Source organism: Lepisosteus platostomus, chromosome 14 (assembly GCF_059453375.1).
Source record: "Lepisosteus platostomus isolate fLepPlt1 chromosome 14, fLepPlt1.hap1, whole genome shotgun sequence".
Classification (NCBI taxonomy): Eukaryota; Metazoa; Chordata; class Actinopteri; order Semionotiformes; family Lepisosteidae; genus Lepisosteus; species Lepisosteus platostomus.
The window spans coordinates 34,530,993-34,547,937 of NC_142624.1; the positions used below are offsets into that span (position 1 = coordinate 34,530,993).

At 54.2% G+C, this 16,945-nt stretch overlaps 1 protein-coding gene across 3 annotated transcripts in view; it reads left to right on the forward strand.

The window, feature by feature from the left end:
• kcnh3 (potassium voltage-gated channel, subfamily H (eag-related), member 3) overlaps nt 1-16,945 on the forward strand; it is a 74,591-nt gene that overhangs the window by 41,804 nt on the left and 15,842 nt on the right. For all 3 annotated transcript variants that reach the window (XR_015926334.1, XM_088605842.1, XM_088605843.1), the window contains exons 4-10: nt 1,126-1,265; nt 3,086-3,341; nt 3,712-3,869; nt 5,129-5,336; nt 8,121-8,522; nt 12,383-12,582; nt 13,906-14,155. Coding sequence is in view for 2 of the 3 variants with exons in the window: in XM_088605842.1 (XP_088461968.1) it covers nt 1,126-1,265; nt 3,086-3,341; nt 3,712-3,869; nt 5,129-5,336; nt 8,121-8,522; nt 12,383-12,582; nt 13,906-14,155 (1,614 nt within the window). In the remaining variant the exon portion in view is untranslated. The remainder of the gene's footprint in view (nt 1-1,125; nt 1,266-3,085; nt 3,342-3,711; nt 3,870-5,128; nt 5,337-8,120; nt 8,523-12,382; nt 12,583-13,905; nt 14,156-16,945) is intronic.

Genomic DNA, 16,945 nt, shown 5'->3' on the forward strand with positions numbered 1-16,945 from the left:
GTCCAGGCTGTGGTCCCTGAGCCTGTCCTCTCTGGACTGTCAGGTCTACCTGTGTCCAGTGTCTGTGTCCAGGCTGTGGTCACTGAGCCTGTCCTCTCTGGAAAGTAAGGTCTACCTGTGTCCGGTGTCTGTGTCCAGGCTGTGGTAATTGAGTTTGTCCTTTCTGGACAGTCAGGTCTACCTGTGTCCAGTGTCTGTGTCCAGGCTGTGGTCATTGAGTCTGTCCTTTCTGGACAGCAGGTCTGCCTGTGTCGCCAGTGTCTATGACTAATCAGAGGGCACTGAAGCCTGTCCTCTCCAGACACCCGTCTTCCTGTCTCTCCCAATTTCTCAAATCAGAGTCTGTTTCTCCTTGTCTCCCACCCTTACCCGATACTTCGCTCTCTGTTATCCCATCTTTCTCTCCCTCCTCTCTTCCCCCCCCTCTCTCCTCCACTCCCAGTGGGGCTGTGTGAGTTGACAGCAGCATTAGCTCAGGATCGCTCAGCTGGGAGGCCGCCTGTCGTCCCTGCCACTCACACAATGGCTGCTGGCTCTCACAGCGTGGGAACACGGTATTGCGGAGCTAATTGGATGCCTTACAAACAACAGGGGTGAACATACTGAAGCTAGAGGGAGACATGGGGCAGCTCAGCACACACACACACACACCTGCACCCGTGGAGCGCAGAGAAAAACAGGGAAGGTCAAGAATGGAGGGACGCAGAGGAAAGGAAAGGGAAATGGAGGCAGCAATAGAGAGAGGGGAAGAAAGAAAAACACTGTTGTGCAGTAAGGGGGTGGGAGACCAGCCCAGTACATTGCTTCAACCAGTAATTCAATATGTCCTGGTGCTGCAAATCAACTAGATTATTGAGGAGCACCTGGAACATTGGGAACAGAGGGGGGGGATGAGGGTTAGGCAGGTCAGTTAAGATCACCTGTTGTAATTCACCCCACCCGAAAGTCCGTTTTGCACCCGTTTTCCTGTGCTCGTACCACGGAGTGGCCTTGCTTTCTCAGTGCTTCTGTGTGTTCTCCCTTCCTGCCTTGGTGTAATTAGATTCAGTGTGCTTCCCTGCCGGCTGTGATTCTACGGCGATTCTACAGTTTAGCCTCTGACCTGTGCTTCCTTCTGGCCCCCAGATGAAGAGACAGGGCTGGAGGTCCACCGCGTCACGCGGCCCCCGGCCTTCAATGCCAACCGCCGCCGGAGCCGCGCCGTGCTGTACCATCTGTCCGGACACCTGCAGAAACAGGACAAGAGCAAGCTCAAGCTCAACAATGTGAGCAGCCTCGCACTCGACACCCAGTGTGTCTGTTTACCCTCAAATTCCCCGGCACCTGGAGTGTCTGTGCACCCTCGTACTCCCCGGCACCCGGTGTGTCTGTTCACCGTCACACTTCCCTGCACTGGTGTGTCTGTTCACCTTCACACTCCCCGGCACCTGGAGTGTTGTTCACCCTCACACTCCCTGGCACCTGGAGTATCTGTTCACCCTTGCACTCCCAGGCACCCGGTGTGTCTGTTCACCCTCACACTTCCTGGCACCCAGTGTGTCTGTTCACCCTCACACTTCCTGGCACCCAGTGTGTCTGTTCACCCTCACACTCCCAGGCACCTTGTGTGTCTGTTTGCCCTCACACTCCCAGGTACCCGGTGTGTCTGTTCATCCTCACACACCCCTGCACTCGGAGTGTCTGTTCACCCTCAGACATATCCACGACAGCAGGTGTTTCCATACTCTCTCACTCTCACAGCAGCTAGATTTGCTTATCAGATGCATCCTGCTTGTCCATCCACTTAAAATCTGCCTTAGACTACCTATTTCTTCGTCTTTGTGTTTTAAAGGCCTGAGGCTGGCGAGAGATGTTGATACAGGCAAGTGAAGGTCACATTAGGGCAGCCAAACAACTCAAATTATCACTAGCAGCACTTGCTATCAGCAGTTTCAAATCTGCACTTGTCGATTTCTTACAGATTACACTTAATGGGAATTTAAAATTGTTTTAAAATGAGAAAAGAGTTCCTGAGCTTTATCTGTGAGCCCTTTGGTGATCCAGGCAAAAGCAAGGAGGGTGACATTGAATGATAACTGCAGTTTGTAAAAGCAGGAAGATCAGGAGCCTCTTGCTCAATCTCTCTCAGCAGTGCTGCAGGCAGTCCTGCTCGCAAAGCTACACCTGGCAATTGGCCTAGGAGTCAGCATTGCAAACACAAATTTCAAGCAGCAATTGCCCAGCAACTTGCCTAAGGCCTGATAAGAAATGTGAGCACAACGGTGGCAGTAGCTCGTGCTGAGCTCTCCAGTGAGCAGGCCGGGGTATCACAGTTCACTCTCTAGAATCAGCTATGACGGTGGACTGGGGCGACATGACTCAGGATGACTTCAGTGTAAGATTGCAGACCCAAGTGCCACCCAAAGCACAGCACACACACCACAAGGGGCCCCCGATGAGTCCAAACAGAACAGCTTGGCTTTCCCCAAGCGGGGGGCGCAGAGGGGTGACATTGACTGCTGTGCACTGGGACTTGGGGCTTGCAGTGCCCCCTCAGTTGTGGTGTCACCCCACATGCAGGGCTGCTCCAACCTCTTGGGACGCATTCCGACTCCATTGCACACCAGTCCCAAAACACAGCTGTCTCTCCATCGGTCTCCGAAATGCAATTGTAACAACAGCATTGAACTTAACTCTGTGTAACTGTGCCAAACCTTCAGCAGAGCAAGGAGAGGGCTATTCAATATAGAGTTTAGGATTCAACTGCAGGATTTGAGCAGAGACACAAGTCAAGCATGTCCTCACATGCTCAGATTCTTTTTGTCGTTACTGACCACCTGCAGCTGGAATCTCAGAATCGCAGGACAAGTGCAGGCAGACATCTGGTTTTCCAAACCATTCCACTGTACGGATTGTAACCGACCAGCACTTTATATATACTCAATTCTTAATTATTTCCCTTGAGTAACTGAGGGTTTTCTGTTACCAAGGATCCTGGAAACAATTAGAAGATCACATATGATTCTCGCTGCCTTGCTGCTAGCTTTCTAACCTCTGTGTGTGCGTGTGTGTCTGTGTGCGTATGTGTTCCTCTCGATTTACCCAGAATGTGTTCGGGGAGAAGCCACCCATCCCTGAGTACAAGGTGGCAGCCATTCAGAAGTCTCGCTTCATCCTCCTGCATTACGGAACGTTCAAGGCCGGCTGGGATTGGCTGATTCTGCTGGCGACCTTCTACGTGGCAGTCACCGTGCCCTATAACGTGTGCTTCACGGTGGCCGGTGGGCGGGACGAAGGGAGCTCCGCCTCCCGCAGCCCCCCCAGCGTCAGTGACATCCTGGTGGAGATCCTCTTCATGCTGGGTAAGACGCACAGGCAGAGCACGGCCTGGCCCGGTCCGAGACCCAGTTTAGACAGTGAAGATCCAGTCCCTTTGCACGGAAGGTGGTCTGAGTCACTCCCTTCGGGGGCAGAGAGGTGTGCTGTCTCTGTCACCTAGTCATATCTGAACGACTCTGACTCAGTCTTTGCAGAGGCCTCTTCACACCAGGAACACTTACAAATGACGTGTTTGCCTGAGACGATCTTTCCCCATGCAAGTAGATAGATACCCTGTCCCATCGAGTGGGCAGTGTCCATCAGCCCTTGTTTGGCCCAGATGTGCCGTCTCTGCGGGCAGCACCTGGCTGTAGCTTGACTGATGGTGACCGAGATGTCCTTCCTATGTTGCAGACATTGTGCTTAATTTCCGCACCACGTATGTGAGTAAGTCGGGCCAGGTGGTGTACGACGCTCGGTCCATCTGTGTGCACTACACCACCACCTGGCTGTTCGTGGACCTGATCGCCGCCCTGCCCTTTGACCTGCTCTATGCCTTCAACGTCAGCGTGGTGAGTAGTTGGGGGGGGGGGGCGGTGGTGGACTGATGGGCATTCATGTACGTTTGTGGGTTGACAGCACTTCATATTTCAGTCTATCTGTGTGTCAGAAAGTCTGTCAGTCTGTATGTCAATCTGCTGTGTGCCAGTCTGTCAGTCTGTCTGTGTACTAGAGAGTTTGTCTGTCTGTCAGTCTGTGAGTGTGCCATCCTATCAGTCTGTCAGTCTGTCTCTGTGTCAGTCTGTCAGTCTGTCTGTGTGCCAGTCAGTCTGTGTGCCAGTGAGTGTGCCATCCTGTCAGTCTGTCAATCTGTCTCTGTGTCAGTCTGTCAGTCTGTCTCTGTGTCAGTCTGTCAATCTGTCTCTGTGTCAGTCTGTCAGTCTGAATGTCAGTCTGTCTCTGTGTCAGTCTGTGTGCCAGTCTGTCAGTCTTCTGTGTGCCAGTCAGTCAGTCTCTGTGTCAGTCTGTGTGCCAGTCTGTCAGTCTGTCTGTGTGCCAGTCAGTCTGTCTCTGTGTCAGTCTGTCAATCTGTCTCTGTGTCAGTCTGTCTCTGTGTCAGTCTGTGTGCCAGTCTGTCAGTCTTCTGTGTCAGTCTGTGTGCCAGTCTGTCAGTCTGTCTGTGTGCCAGTCAGTCAGTCTCTGTGTCAGTCTGTCAATCTGTCTCTGTGTCAGTCTGTCAGTCTGAATGTCAGTCTGTCTCTGTGTCAGTCTGTGTGCCAGTCTGTCAGTCTTCTGTGTGCCAGTCAGTCAGTCTCTGTGTCAGTCTGTGTGCCAGTCTGTCAGTCTGTCTGTGTGCCAGTCAGTCTGTCTCTGTGTCAGTCTGTCAATCTGTCTCTGTGTCAGTCTGTCAGTCTGAATGTCAGTCTGTCTCTGTGTCAGTCTGTCAGTCTTCTGTGTCAGTCTGTGTGCCAGTCTGTCAGTCTGTCTGTGTGCCAGTCAGTCAGTCTCTGTGTCAGTCTGTGTGCCAGTCTGTCAGTCTTCTGTGTGCCAGTCAGTCTGTCTGTCTGTCTGTGTGCCAGTCAGTCTGTCTCTGTGTCAATCTGTCAATCTGTCTCTGTGTCAGTCTGTCAGTCTGAATGTCAATCTGTCTCTGTGTCAGTCTGTCAGTCTGTCTCTGTGTCAGTCTGTCAGTCTGTCTGTGTGCCAGTCTGTCAGTCTCTCTGTGTGTCTCTGCTGCAAATCGAGAGCTGCGGAGACGTCTCTTGCTCTGTTTGGAGTTGACCTGACGTTGCCCCTGTCTTGCCCTTGTCCCCGCCCGTCTGGGGTGCAGTATTTCGGGGTCCACCTGCTGAAGACGGTGCGGCTGCTGCGGCTGCTGAGGCTGCTGCAGAAGCTGGAGCGCTACTCGCAGTACAGCGCCGTGGTGCTCACGCTGCTCATGTCCATGTTCGCCCTGCTGGCCCACTGGATGGCCTGCGTCTGGTACTTCATCGGCCGCAGGGAGATCGAGAGCAACACCCCCGGCTCCTGGGACATCGGTCAGTGTGCCGCCCCGCGCCCCTCGTGCTGAGCCTAGCTCCTGCCCCCCCGTCCTCTGGTTGTGGAGCAGGGACCCCGCTCCGGCGGAGTTGGGGTGCGCGGGGCTCTGCTGGTCTTCCTCTGGGCTGTCCAGTCCAGATCCCTGCTGTGCTGCCAGGGCCGGCCGCGACACGCCCCTGCGCAGCGGGGAGACCTGGAGGGGTGCTCTGGGGCGCCCCTCCATCCGCGCGGGGGGCAGCCGTGTCGGTCCCGGACAGGGCCGCCCTCCCTGTTCTGATGTTGTGATTGAGATCCGGCTCATGAGAACATAAGGGAGGTTCCAAACCGGAGGAGGCCGTTCGGCCCCTCTAACCCCATCGATCTGAGGGTCTCGGGCAGCTGTCGCCCGAAAGACAGCAGGGAAGGACTTTAGCGACATGGCTGGGCAGCTGGATCCACGCTCCCGCAACCCTTTGTGAAAAGAAGTGCCGCCACTCATCCCTGAAGATGGAAATTTACAGTCAAAATGTCCCTCAAACTGGAGCCTCTCCTGCAGCCCCCTGGTGTTGACAGACACATCAGGCTGTAATTGAGACAGTTACATCAATTACAACATAATTAAGGAAGGCGGTTCGTATGCAGGTCTGGTCAAAGAGTTTCTGTGAGTCAGGCCACTTCTTGTCTTATTGTTGCTCCGTGTTGCTGAAAGCACAAACAGGCCTTGGGAAGCAGCACAGGCCACCCTGATCCAAAACAGATATCACCGCTCTAGAACTGGCCCTGTCAGGGCCAGATTCCCAGACGGATAGGAGCGTCCTACACTCACAGACTTAAAGATCTAAATCTCTTTAGTCTTGGACTGAGAACACTACCAGGAGACTTCGTGTAAGTATTCAGCACTCTCTGAGACACTGACAGTCAGTTCAGTGTAGTTCAATTCAATTCAGTTTATTTTTATATAGCGCCTTTCACAAAAAGGTTGCCCCAAGGTGCTTAACAAAGCAAATGTCCATACATGTTGTAAATACAGAACAGAAAAGACCAGAAGACAACGGAGGAGAGGAACCAAACACTCCTTAGTAAGAAGAAAAGAAACCTCTAGGGGTTACTTCTTCAGTGAACACTTCAGTGGAGTCTGGAACCAGCTGTCCAGCCATGCTGTTAGGGCTCAAGTGTTTAAGAAAGTTCCATTGCCTGGGAATATCTGGAGTCCGTGCCACTCAGACAGAAAGAGATTGGAAGAGGTCCTAGGAACAGACTCCTGCCTCCAGAGGGGCGTCACTTGTCTCAGACTGGCCGCTCCTACACAGAGAGGCGTGTCTCAGATTGGCCCCTCCCACACAAAGGGGCATGTCTCCTGCCTCAGATCGCCACCCCCACACAAAGGGGCGTGTCTCCTGCCTCAGATCGGCCCCTCCCTCTCATGGGGCGTGACTCCAGCCTCATGTACTTCCCCGTGTGTAGGTGCCTAGTCAGCAGCTCGAAATCTGTCTTTGGGGGCGAGAATAAACACGGTAAAACTCCTTTCTTTGGGATACTTGTCCCTTTCTTCCTCTGGCTTGAGGGTTGTGTGTGAGCGTGATTGCCCTCTCTCCTCGTGCCGACCTCAGTTTGGTTTCTCACTCCAGACACTCTCACAGACATGAGAGAGCCCGCAGATCCCGCCATTGGGCCCCGAGTGGGGTCTTGCTCTACGTGCTCTCTTGCTAGTTAGAACAGCCTTAATAAATTCAGCATCTCATTTCCTCAGACTTGGGGTCGTCTCTGCACTTCAGTCTTGGTCTTTGAGTGCTTCCACGAGTGCCCCAGACAGAGACAGATTTGTGCAGTTCAGCTCCCAGCAAATGAGAGCACGCGACAGATCGCTTCCTGGCGCTCCTCTTACCCTGTCTCCATCAGGGGACCTTTGTAACACAGGCCTTTCCTGGCTCCTGCTGCGCTCTCTGTCACAGCCCTGGCAGCGCTGACAAGCTCCCGTCCAGAGGACGAGGCGTGGAAATCGTCCGTGGCGTCCGCTCTGCTCTGTCAACTCTTCTGTCGGCTTGACTAACCCAGATCGCCCCCCTCCTCCCTCAGGGTCTGCCTGAACAGGCGCAGTCCTCCATCTCACCCTCCCGATTCCACGCCTCCACCAACAATAAGTCCTAGGCAGGCACTGGACAGCAGACGTTTCCCGGTCCCACAATCTCTGCCCCTCCGACAGAGGCACAGTAGGGTGGCATTTGTGCAGCAGGATGCGCGCAGGGGCTGAGCAGGGCAGGAGCTGCTGCCGGTCACACAGCTGTGAGGCCCAGTCACTGTGTGACAAGGGGGAGCTGCGGGGCGCAGGTCTCAGCCGGCGTGAGGGTGCCACGCTGGGGAAGGGAGGCGGCCTGACAGCGTGCTGAACCAGTCCCAGGGGCGGTCGATGGGCAGAGGGGCCGGCCCACTCCACCCAGCTCAGCTAGTCTAATGAAGGAGCTTGACTCGTACCTGTGCTGTTGTTATACCAGGACACATATACCTTGAATTCGGTCTTTCATTTGTCTTATTGCTGCTCTGAGTCATGCCGATGAGGCATGCTTTTATTGATTGATAAAAGCGTGATAATATGTGAATATTTGTCTCGCTTGTTGTCTACTTGACAGTAGCTTTCTTGCGCAGGCAAAGCAAATTCCCTTGAAAGTTTTATTTTTACATATTTGTGTGTGGGCTAGTTAGAAGATACTGAGTTTGACAGAATGCACTGGATGGCTTGGGCATCCTGGTCATGTGCAGGTACACTGATTTGAATTATTTTTTCGCCCTCCTTGTCTTTCTCCCAGGTTGGCTCCATGAGCTTGGGAAACGCCTGGGGACTCCCTACTTTCTGACACCCTTGACCCCACTTCTGGGCACAGCCGATTCCCCTCACATCACAGATCTGGGCGGGACCTCGCCGAACGCCAGCCAGTGGAACGTCACGGGGGCGGAGCATTCGGGGAGGGGGTCCTGGAACACCAGCCAATGGAACGCGTCAGGCACAGGGCTAGTGGGCAGGGCCTCCCTGGCCTCCAGCCAATGGAACACATCTGGGGCGGAGCTAGGGGGCGGGCCCTCGGTGCGCAGCTCTTATGTGACGTCCTTGTACTTTGCGCTGAGCAGCCTGACTAGTGTGGGCTTCGGGAATGTCTCTGCCAACACCGACACAGAGAAGATCTTCTCCATCTGCACCATGCTGATCGGGGGTGAGTGTCACAAAGGGAAGATCGCTACAGATAGGTCCTGGGAGAGGCTCATATGTACCCCAGGCTTTGCCTGGTTTATGTGAGGTCATTTTTGGAGGTACACTTCTTATTGCTTCCCAGAACTGGGTCGCGAGGACCCCACACACCTGCTGGTGTTCATTGTAGCTGAACTTGAAGCTGTAGCTGATCCTTCTTGTATTCTATTTGACCGGCCAGGATTGTCCAAGTGATGGTGTGCCAGCAGGTGAGAGTTAGTCAGGACTGATGCTACACAAAAGCAAGCCCTGTGACTTTACAGGCACCTCTGAATGTGTGGTGTCAGCGGTGGGATCTGCAGCTTCCCTCTGTGCTATAGGCAGTTCCCAGTGGGTTTGCAGTGGGGAAGATGATTTGACTGTGAATATTTGAGTGGCCATCACAGGAATCGAAGTACTCGCAAATGGATTGATCCAAATTAAATAAAAAAGAACGAAATCACAGTGTCTGACCATGAACTCTCTTTCTCCACGGTCAGTCAGTCACCCCACCTCGCAGTCCCTCTCACAAACAGGGCTCCCCCTCGAAGCACTCCTGAATTATTATTCAAATGACCATTTGCTCTGCTCAGGGAAGTAATTGAGTCTCTTGCCTGTGACAAATCTAGCACTGGGCTGGAGAGAACACTTTAATTCTGAGTGGCCTAAATAAGAGGCTTAATAGATATTCAGTTAAATCATCAGTCAAGAGTCAATAGATATGCATTCTGTGGTGCTTCACCCGAATAATGAAACTGAACGCCCCTGAGTTAATCTCACCATCCATCTTCGCCTATTATATGTTGCATGTCTATTGACTTTTCATTTGCATGTTATAGGGCATCAGTTTAAGAGCCCATTGATTCTCTCCACAAACCCTGGTTGATGACACTCGAAATACTCGACCGCCAGCAGAGCCGTTCAGAACGCGTGGGCTGACACTCTTCTCCCTGCTCTCCTTGCCGCCGTTCCTGGTTTATCAAATAAGTAGGGTGGCCGCCCACCCTGTTCTCATGCAAGCCGGGGTTCAGCTCAGTTACACTGTGTCGTGACTGAGGTTACAGAGGAAGAAGCAGGAGAGTCTGATCTCCATCAGAGAGGAAGGGAGCCACCTCCTCAGCCATTGACCTTTTTACGTTAGGTTCTCCTGCTTTGCTCTGCCCTTGGGAATTTTGAGCTTTATGGGACAGGCCCTCTCCTTGGCCGGTGGCGTTGCGATGCTGGACCCCCCGAGGCCGGGGGCTCTGCTCTGAGCACCTGCGCCCTCAGACAGGGGCTGACAGGGCTGTGCACAAGGCCGCGACTGTGCCTGGGCAGCGAGACCCGCGGCGGGGGCTGGGGAGGGCACTGAAGCGTGAAAGCGCATGGAGAAGTAAAAATGCCATGCATTTCCCAGGCCGGTAATGCTGTATGGATATGTATGAGGTCTGCGCTGGTGCTGTGACAGACAGGCAAGGTCCTGCTTCACGAGGGCGTCACGAGGGCGTCACGGGGCGTCACGAGGGCTTCACGAGGGCATCATGTCTCTGCAGACGTCAGGCGTGGGAGACACAGGTCACAGCGGTACAGGGGACACCGATGGACCCCCTGACCCTTTGTTTCTTGCTTTGTCCTGTTAGCCCATCGAAGCTGTTTCGTTCTTGCATTGAGCTCTTAGTCACAATGGGTAAAATGCTGGTTGGGCTCTGAGAAATGCGGATGACTGTCACGGCGAGTTATAAGGAGCCCTGTGCGGGTCTCCAGGAGCTCCCGAATGGCTGCGAGTCCGAGAGGTGGCGAGGCAGAGGAGCGGTCGGTAGTTCCGGGCGAGGGGGTCGAATCCAGGTGGAGAAGACAGGGAGGCAAACGAATCCGAGAGGGGCGAGGCGAAAGGCGAGGAGAGTCTTCGTTACGATGGTCAAAGGCAAACAAAGACGCGAGCTCAGGAGGCGGATAGATTCCTAACACCGAGTGGCAACTCGGAGTGAAGGGAGGGTTTTAGTGAAGGAAGAGGTGTGGAGTGGAAATTGGATAATGAGGGTTAATTGACGCCAGCTGCAACCGTAACAATGACAGAGGCTGTCAAGGAACAGGTAAAGGCTTATTCCACGCTGAAAGGAAAAGACAAGAGACAACGTTTTGGCTGTGGAGCCTTCTTCAGGTGTCGTACTCTTTTCTTCTCCTTTCAGCATGGAATAAACCTTCACCTGTTCCTTTGCAGCCTATGCATGCTGATGCAGCTGCCTACTGAACTTCTTCAATGTGGATCACAGGCTGTTTTTTCCCAGCGTACCTTTATCGGGTGGTGTGAAGCCTGAAGACTGAGCTCGAGGAGCCTGTCTCTCCTCGCCCGCTCCGCCTCGGCAACAGACAGCACTGCTCCCTCTCCCACTTTACTCTGGCTGGACACGGCAGCACAACAGCTGGGCTCTCCTCCAGGTTTCCTGATTGACACACCGTACGCCCTGCCCTGAGCGCTCAGCTCTCCTGTCATGTAAAGGTGTTTCAGCATTGATTGAGTGATGGGAGGACGTCCAGCCACAGGCACAGTTGAGTGACTGCCGGCTTGGCGCTGAGTGACCACATGGTGATGTAATCCGTCACAGGGCAGGAGTAGCCCTGTCGTGCTTCATCACTGCTGCTAGCTGCAGCCGAGCAGCTACAACTCCCAGCTGTTGTTGTGTTTAGGCGCTGTATAGTTGTTAGTGTGACAGGCGGGGTTCCGAACAGGCAGTGGCAACAGAGAATATGCATTGTGCACAGTGCATTGCGGGCCCAGGAGGGCCTCTCACACAGCTGCGCTGTGGAAATTGTGCACCGTGGATGAGCGACAGTGCTGTAGCTGGTACGACTCCTGAAGCAGAGCTGCAGACTCCCACGCAGGTCACTCCCCTCCCTCCTGCCCTCCTCTACTCTGCCCATAGCCGCCCTTCCTGGGCCAGCATGGAAAGCCCAGGAAGGCTATCTCTTGGCCCGATCTCTTGGCCCGATCCAGCTCACAGGAGGCAGGGCAGGCCGACTCCATCCCAGGCAACTGGGAGCTCACTGCCGCTGCTTGTGAGCCGCAGACGGATTTCAGCCTGGAGCCGAGACCCCAGCACCCAGGGGAGCAGCTGTCACAGGAACCCACACGGAGCGCATACGGAAGAAGCTAATCCGGATCTTAATGTTCTGTGTATTGTCGAACACTATGCTTTTGATTTTGTCGGAACGTGTCAGCTGGGGAAGAGAGAGGATCGTGTCTGTGCATTTGGAGGTTTTTTTCTTTCCCTCCTAATTATTATTATTATTATTCAGATGCTTTATTTTAATTTTAGCAACTCTCGTGTAGCCATGGAAACAGCCTGGGAGCTGAATGGCAGCACCAGCTGGGGGGGGGCAGATCCACAGGTGAAGTCTGGGGGGTCCAGCAGAAGGATCTCCGACTGGCCAGTGCACTGCGCAGCTCAGGGGCACGCTGCACCGGGCAGGGGCCACTCAGTAAGGAGGACTGAGGATGCTGCTGTTTGTGGTGGGGGGGGTGGAGAGTGGGAGGGTTTGCCGCGACATATCAGAACACGTCTGGAATTGTCCTCACACGCGGCGACTCGCACACGCACAGCTACAGCCCTCTTGACATGATCAGCAGGCTCGCCAGCACTCAGGCTCACACAGCCCGGAGTTCAGTCAAGCTTCAGACGCGGAAGAGGGGGTGGAAAAGTGCCTCCCAAATACCCTTCTGTGGTATCCAAATCATCCCTTCCCTCCCCTGTCCCTCTCCTGATCTCCTGCCGCCCTCCCAGCTCCTCCCTGTGTGTCCAGACTCCCTCGCCTCTCTCTGTCTGTCTCACACTCACACTCCCTCCCCTCTCTCTCTCCCCCGCCCAGCCCTGATGCACGCTGTGGTGTTCGGTAACGTGACGGCGATCATCCAGCGCATGTACTCCCGCCGCTCGCTGTACCACACGCGCACCAAGGACCTGAAGGACTTTATCCGCGTGCACCGGCTCCCCAAGGCCCTGGAGCAGCGCATGCTGGAGTGCTTCCAGACCACCTGGTCCGTCAACAACGGCATCGATGTCAACGAGGTGAGGGGGCGACCCGGGAGCATCTGCGTGTCTTGAGCCCACACCCCAGTGCTCACGTTAATGCCAGCCCTGAACGGGTTCTGACCCGGGAGCACCTGTGTCTTGAGCCCACTCCCCAGTGCTCACGTTAATGCCAGCCCTGAACAGGTTCTGACCTGGGAGCACCTGTGTCTTGAGCCCACACCCCAGTGCTCACGTTAATGCCAGCCCTGAACAGGTTCTGACCCAGAAGCACCTGTGTGTCTGGACCCCACACCCCAGTGCTCACGTTAATGCATGCCCTGAACAGGTTCTGACCCGGGAGCACTTACAGTATGTCTTGAGCCCACACCCCAGTGCTCACGTTAATGCCAGTCCTGAAGAGGTTTTGACCCGGGAGCATCTGTGTGTCTTGAGCCCAACCCCAGTGCTCATGTTAATGCCAGCCCTGAACAGGTTCTGACCCGGGAGCACCTGTGTGTCTGGACCCCACACCCCAGTGCTCATGTTAATCCCAGCCCTTGAGCAATCGTAACCCTAACCCTAGTGCCAGCCTTAACCGCTGGGAGTTAGCCCTACACCTAACTCCAGATGTAACCCTAAACCTAATCCCAGCTCTACACCCAGATCCAGAAGTATTATCAAATCCTAATTCAATCCCTAGCCTAAATCTGGAAAGCTGTAACTCTGACCTTAAATCTAACCCTAGACCTATTCCTAACCTGTGCTGTGCTGTAGACCTCTCTTCAGCTCTCATCTTACCCCTTGCTTTAATCGTATTATTAGACCTAACACTATGTCTATAGTTAAAACTATCACTCAACCCCAGGCCCTGCAACTCACCTTACAGTGACCCCGAGAGTCATCCTTCAGACAGGTCGGACAGTCTGATGACTCACTCCCGCGGATTCACACTGCTCTCATCTGGGAGATGCCTCTGTGGCCCCAGGTGTAACAGTACCAGGCTCAGGAAATCTGTCATCCCCTCTGCAGCCTCGCTGTGAAACCACTCTCTTACCTCCTGAACCACTGCTGAGCTGTTTTCTTTGTAGAAGATGTTGGTCCGTTTTAGTTGTACTGCTGCGAAGGAGAGATAAAGAATTGACCAATAAACAGGAATCTCTTGAAAAAAGCAGACGTGAGCAGGTTAAATGTTAATCCTAGCCATGCAGCTGCTTCCTCTTCTGCAGAAATCGGTGTCCTTCTAACCCTAGCTTAACCTCCATCACCTGCCTGCCTGCCCGCGCTGCCATGTCGCTTTTTCCTTTCCTGTCCATCTCCCTGTCCCTGTCCCTGTCCCTGTCCCTGTCCCTGTCCCTGTCCGCGTCCACTCCCCGCCTCCAGCTCCTGAAGGACTTCCCCGACGAGCTGCGCGCGGACATCGCCATGCACCTGAACAAGGAGCTGCTGCAGCTGCCGCTGTTCGAGTCGGCCAGCAGGGGGTGCCTGCGCTCCCTCTCGCTCATCATCAAGACCTCCTTCTGCGCGCCGGGGGAGTTCCTCATCCGGCAGGGCGACGCGCTGCAGGCCATCTACTTCGTGTGCTCGGGGTCCATGGAGGTGCTGAAGGACAACACCGTGCTGGCCATCCTAGGTACTGGATCCACTGGGCGGCTGCTTTCCCAGTCCAGGCTGGCAGGGCTGAGAAAGCTCGCCGTGCTGTCTCTGCACAGAGGCTGCACCAGGAGAGTGAGACCGGCCCACTCTTCCAGGGGATGCAGCACAGGACTGCTGTAAAGCCCATTAAGTTTTGGCTAGATAATATTTTTCAGTGCAAATGAACTTTGCCCGTGGAGGACGGGGGAAAGCACTGGTATAGAAGCTCAGCAGTCTTTGCTGTGGCAGTAAGGGATGTGCAAAGTGAACCCACCCACTCCCCCCCTCCCCCTCCCGGGAGCAAATGGAACAGTCCGCTCTCCTCAGAACATGACCCCTGTCCTTCAGAGGTCACTCCCAGCTTATTATGGGTTGGCGGCACCAATAATTTGTTGATGATGAATGAATCTGTATGTTCACTGAAATATTCAATAAGCCTTTCTCAAAAAAAATGGAATAGGTATGCTGCTGACATAAGTATAGTCTCAAAATGACTGCAATTATTGAGAGCCACTATTTGGAAAATCTTTAAAAAATAATAGCTGTCACAAAATATGCAAGGCGTGTTTGCCAGTATTGGAAAATCAGGCCTTTTGTGCATTGATGTTGGAGCTGTTCAGTGAAAAGAGTATTTTCCTGCCCTCAACTGCCACCCCTGCGATTTCTCGTCTGCCCAGCCTGGCCAGCGCCCTGTGTACTGTCTGTGCGATTGAGAGTCTGGGCACCAGGGCGGCGTGCTCTGCCCCCCTGACACTCGCGCTCGGACCCCAGTGTGTGCCGAGCAGGAGGCCTGGCCCTGTGGGCACATCTGCTCGTCACTACCCGCTTCGCACTGGGCCGGGAGAGTGGCAACGGGTTCGATAAAGAATCGAGACAGTCAGGTATAATGACATGGTACACCAACAGGGGCCGGCTCTGATGAGACTGCTCCCGGCAGCGCAGGGGGGCTGGGACTGCAAGTCTGTTGTCTTTAGGATGAGGGCCACCTCAACCCCCTGACACACACACACACACACACACACACCCACACACAGGGGCACACCCATGCACTCACACATTCCTGCACAGATATGTGCGCCAAGACATGCAGATCACGCAGTGCAGCCTGGGAGGGCAGGGCAATCGCGCCCTCGCGCCAGGTGGGCCGCACATCAGGGAAGTGGGCAGAAACCGATGCACGGTGCCTACAACCATCTGAGAAGCTCCCGTCTGTGCAACAAAACCTGTCTTCTGTCAGCAGCAGCATCGTCTTGTCCTTTTTCTCACAGCCCCTTGGTCCGGACACGCAGCAACAAGTCAGCATTGCAGATAAACAAGGTTCTTTGATCTATCTGCGAGGATTGCAGGGAGTGGAGAGCTGTCACACTCCCCTCGGCTCTCCAGCGAAGAGTTATGAGCTGCCACGGCCGCAGTGATTGCAGTCTCCCCCCCCCCCCACCTCCCCCCACACAGCGCTCCGGGCTGGGGGCTCCAAGATCAATCTGCTGCCTTTTTACCAGAGTGCTCCACACGGCCCCCAGCGTTCGCGCCAGGCCAGACGTGAGGCATGAGCTCCTAGATTGAGACTCATTGCTGTGAGGGATGCGGTGACTAAGTGTGACTCGGGGGGGCGGCCAGGGGGCAGGAAAGGAGGTGTGTGTGTGTGTGTGTGTGTGTGTGTGTGTGTGTGTGTGTGTGTGTGTGTGTGTGTGTGTGTGTGTGTGTGTGTGTGTGTGTGTGTGAGGGAGGAAGGGGACTGTTCTCAGCCTTGGAGCCCTTGTGCTGTCTCCACCCTCTGCTCCAGTAAAGGGAAAAACAGCGCGAGGAAGCAGTGGGTCTCCCCCAGAAAAGCAGGTTTAGGTTGTCAGTTCATCCAGTCTGGATTTGCGTTCTGTTTTGCACTGAGTCATTCAATTTGATTGCCACTTATCTATCGTCCGTGTAGATACAGTATGGCCTGATGGAACAGTTTTTTTTTCCCCAAGTGTTTAAGAATGTACGGACTGTGAAGGGTTCCTGTGTGGGAAGGCAGAAAATGAGTGTGAGACAAAGGAGGCTGAATCGATGCGCACAGTGGGACTGGTGCACAGTGCTTGTGTAGCACGCTGGGAGCGCAGCAATGAAATCAGCACCATTGTTCAGCACCCTGGACAGCAGTCGGTCTCCAGACTGTCTCTGAGCTGCTGGCAGCCCCTGCAACAGGCTGACGGATCAGCCACTCTGGTGGTTTTGAGCTCCATCGGATTAAAGACCCCCAGGCGGTTTCAACATCGCCCTTCCTTTTCTCTCAGATGTTTGTTAGTATACGCCATTCTCTAGATCTATAGATATTTTGCTCTTTTGTGTTTTTTTTAATGTTTTCTGCCTTTTTACAAAAAGCGCAGCTTTGAAATGTGACAAAATGATTCCACTTTCTGCCGACACTTCCTACGCCGGCAGCAGACACATCGGCCTCGTGCTCGAGCGTCTGTGTCAGGCCCTGCATGACGCACTGCACCGCCTGTGCCTGTACCACATCTCTCCGGGCTGCTACAGCAGGACTCTGTCTTTGAGGGAAACAGGCTCAGCACCAGGAGGGCTCCATCACTGACAGTATTATTAACGAGTTGCTCAGTGTGCAAATGCATGAAGTCTAAATGTACAGTATATGAATGTGAAGTGTGAATCCAAGGAGCAATTATGTGGGTGCAGTAAGGTGGGGTGAAAATATAGTGACAGGTCAACAAAGAGGCAGGTTTAGACCAGGAGAGTCCCGGGATTGGAGAAGTAATGGAGATGGAGCCGGCATGTGGCTTGAGTGGGCAGGTGA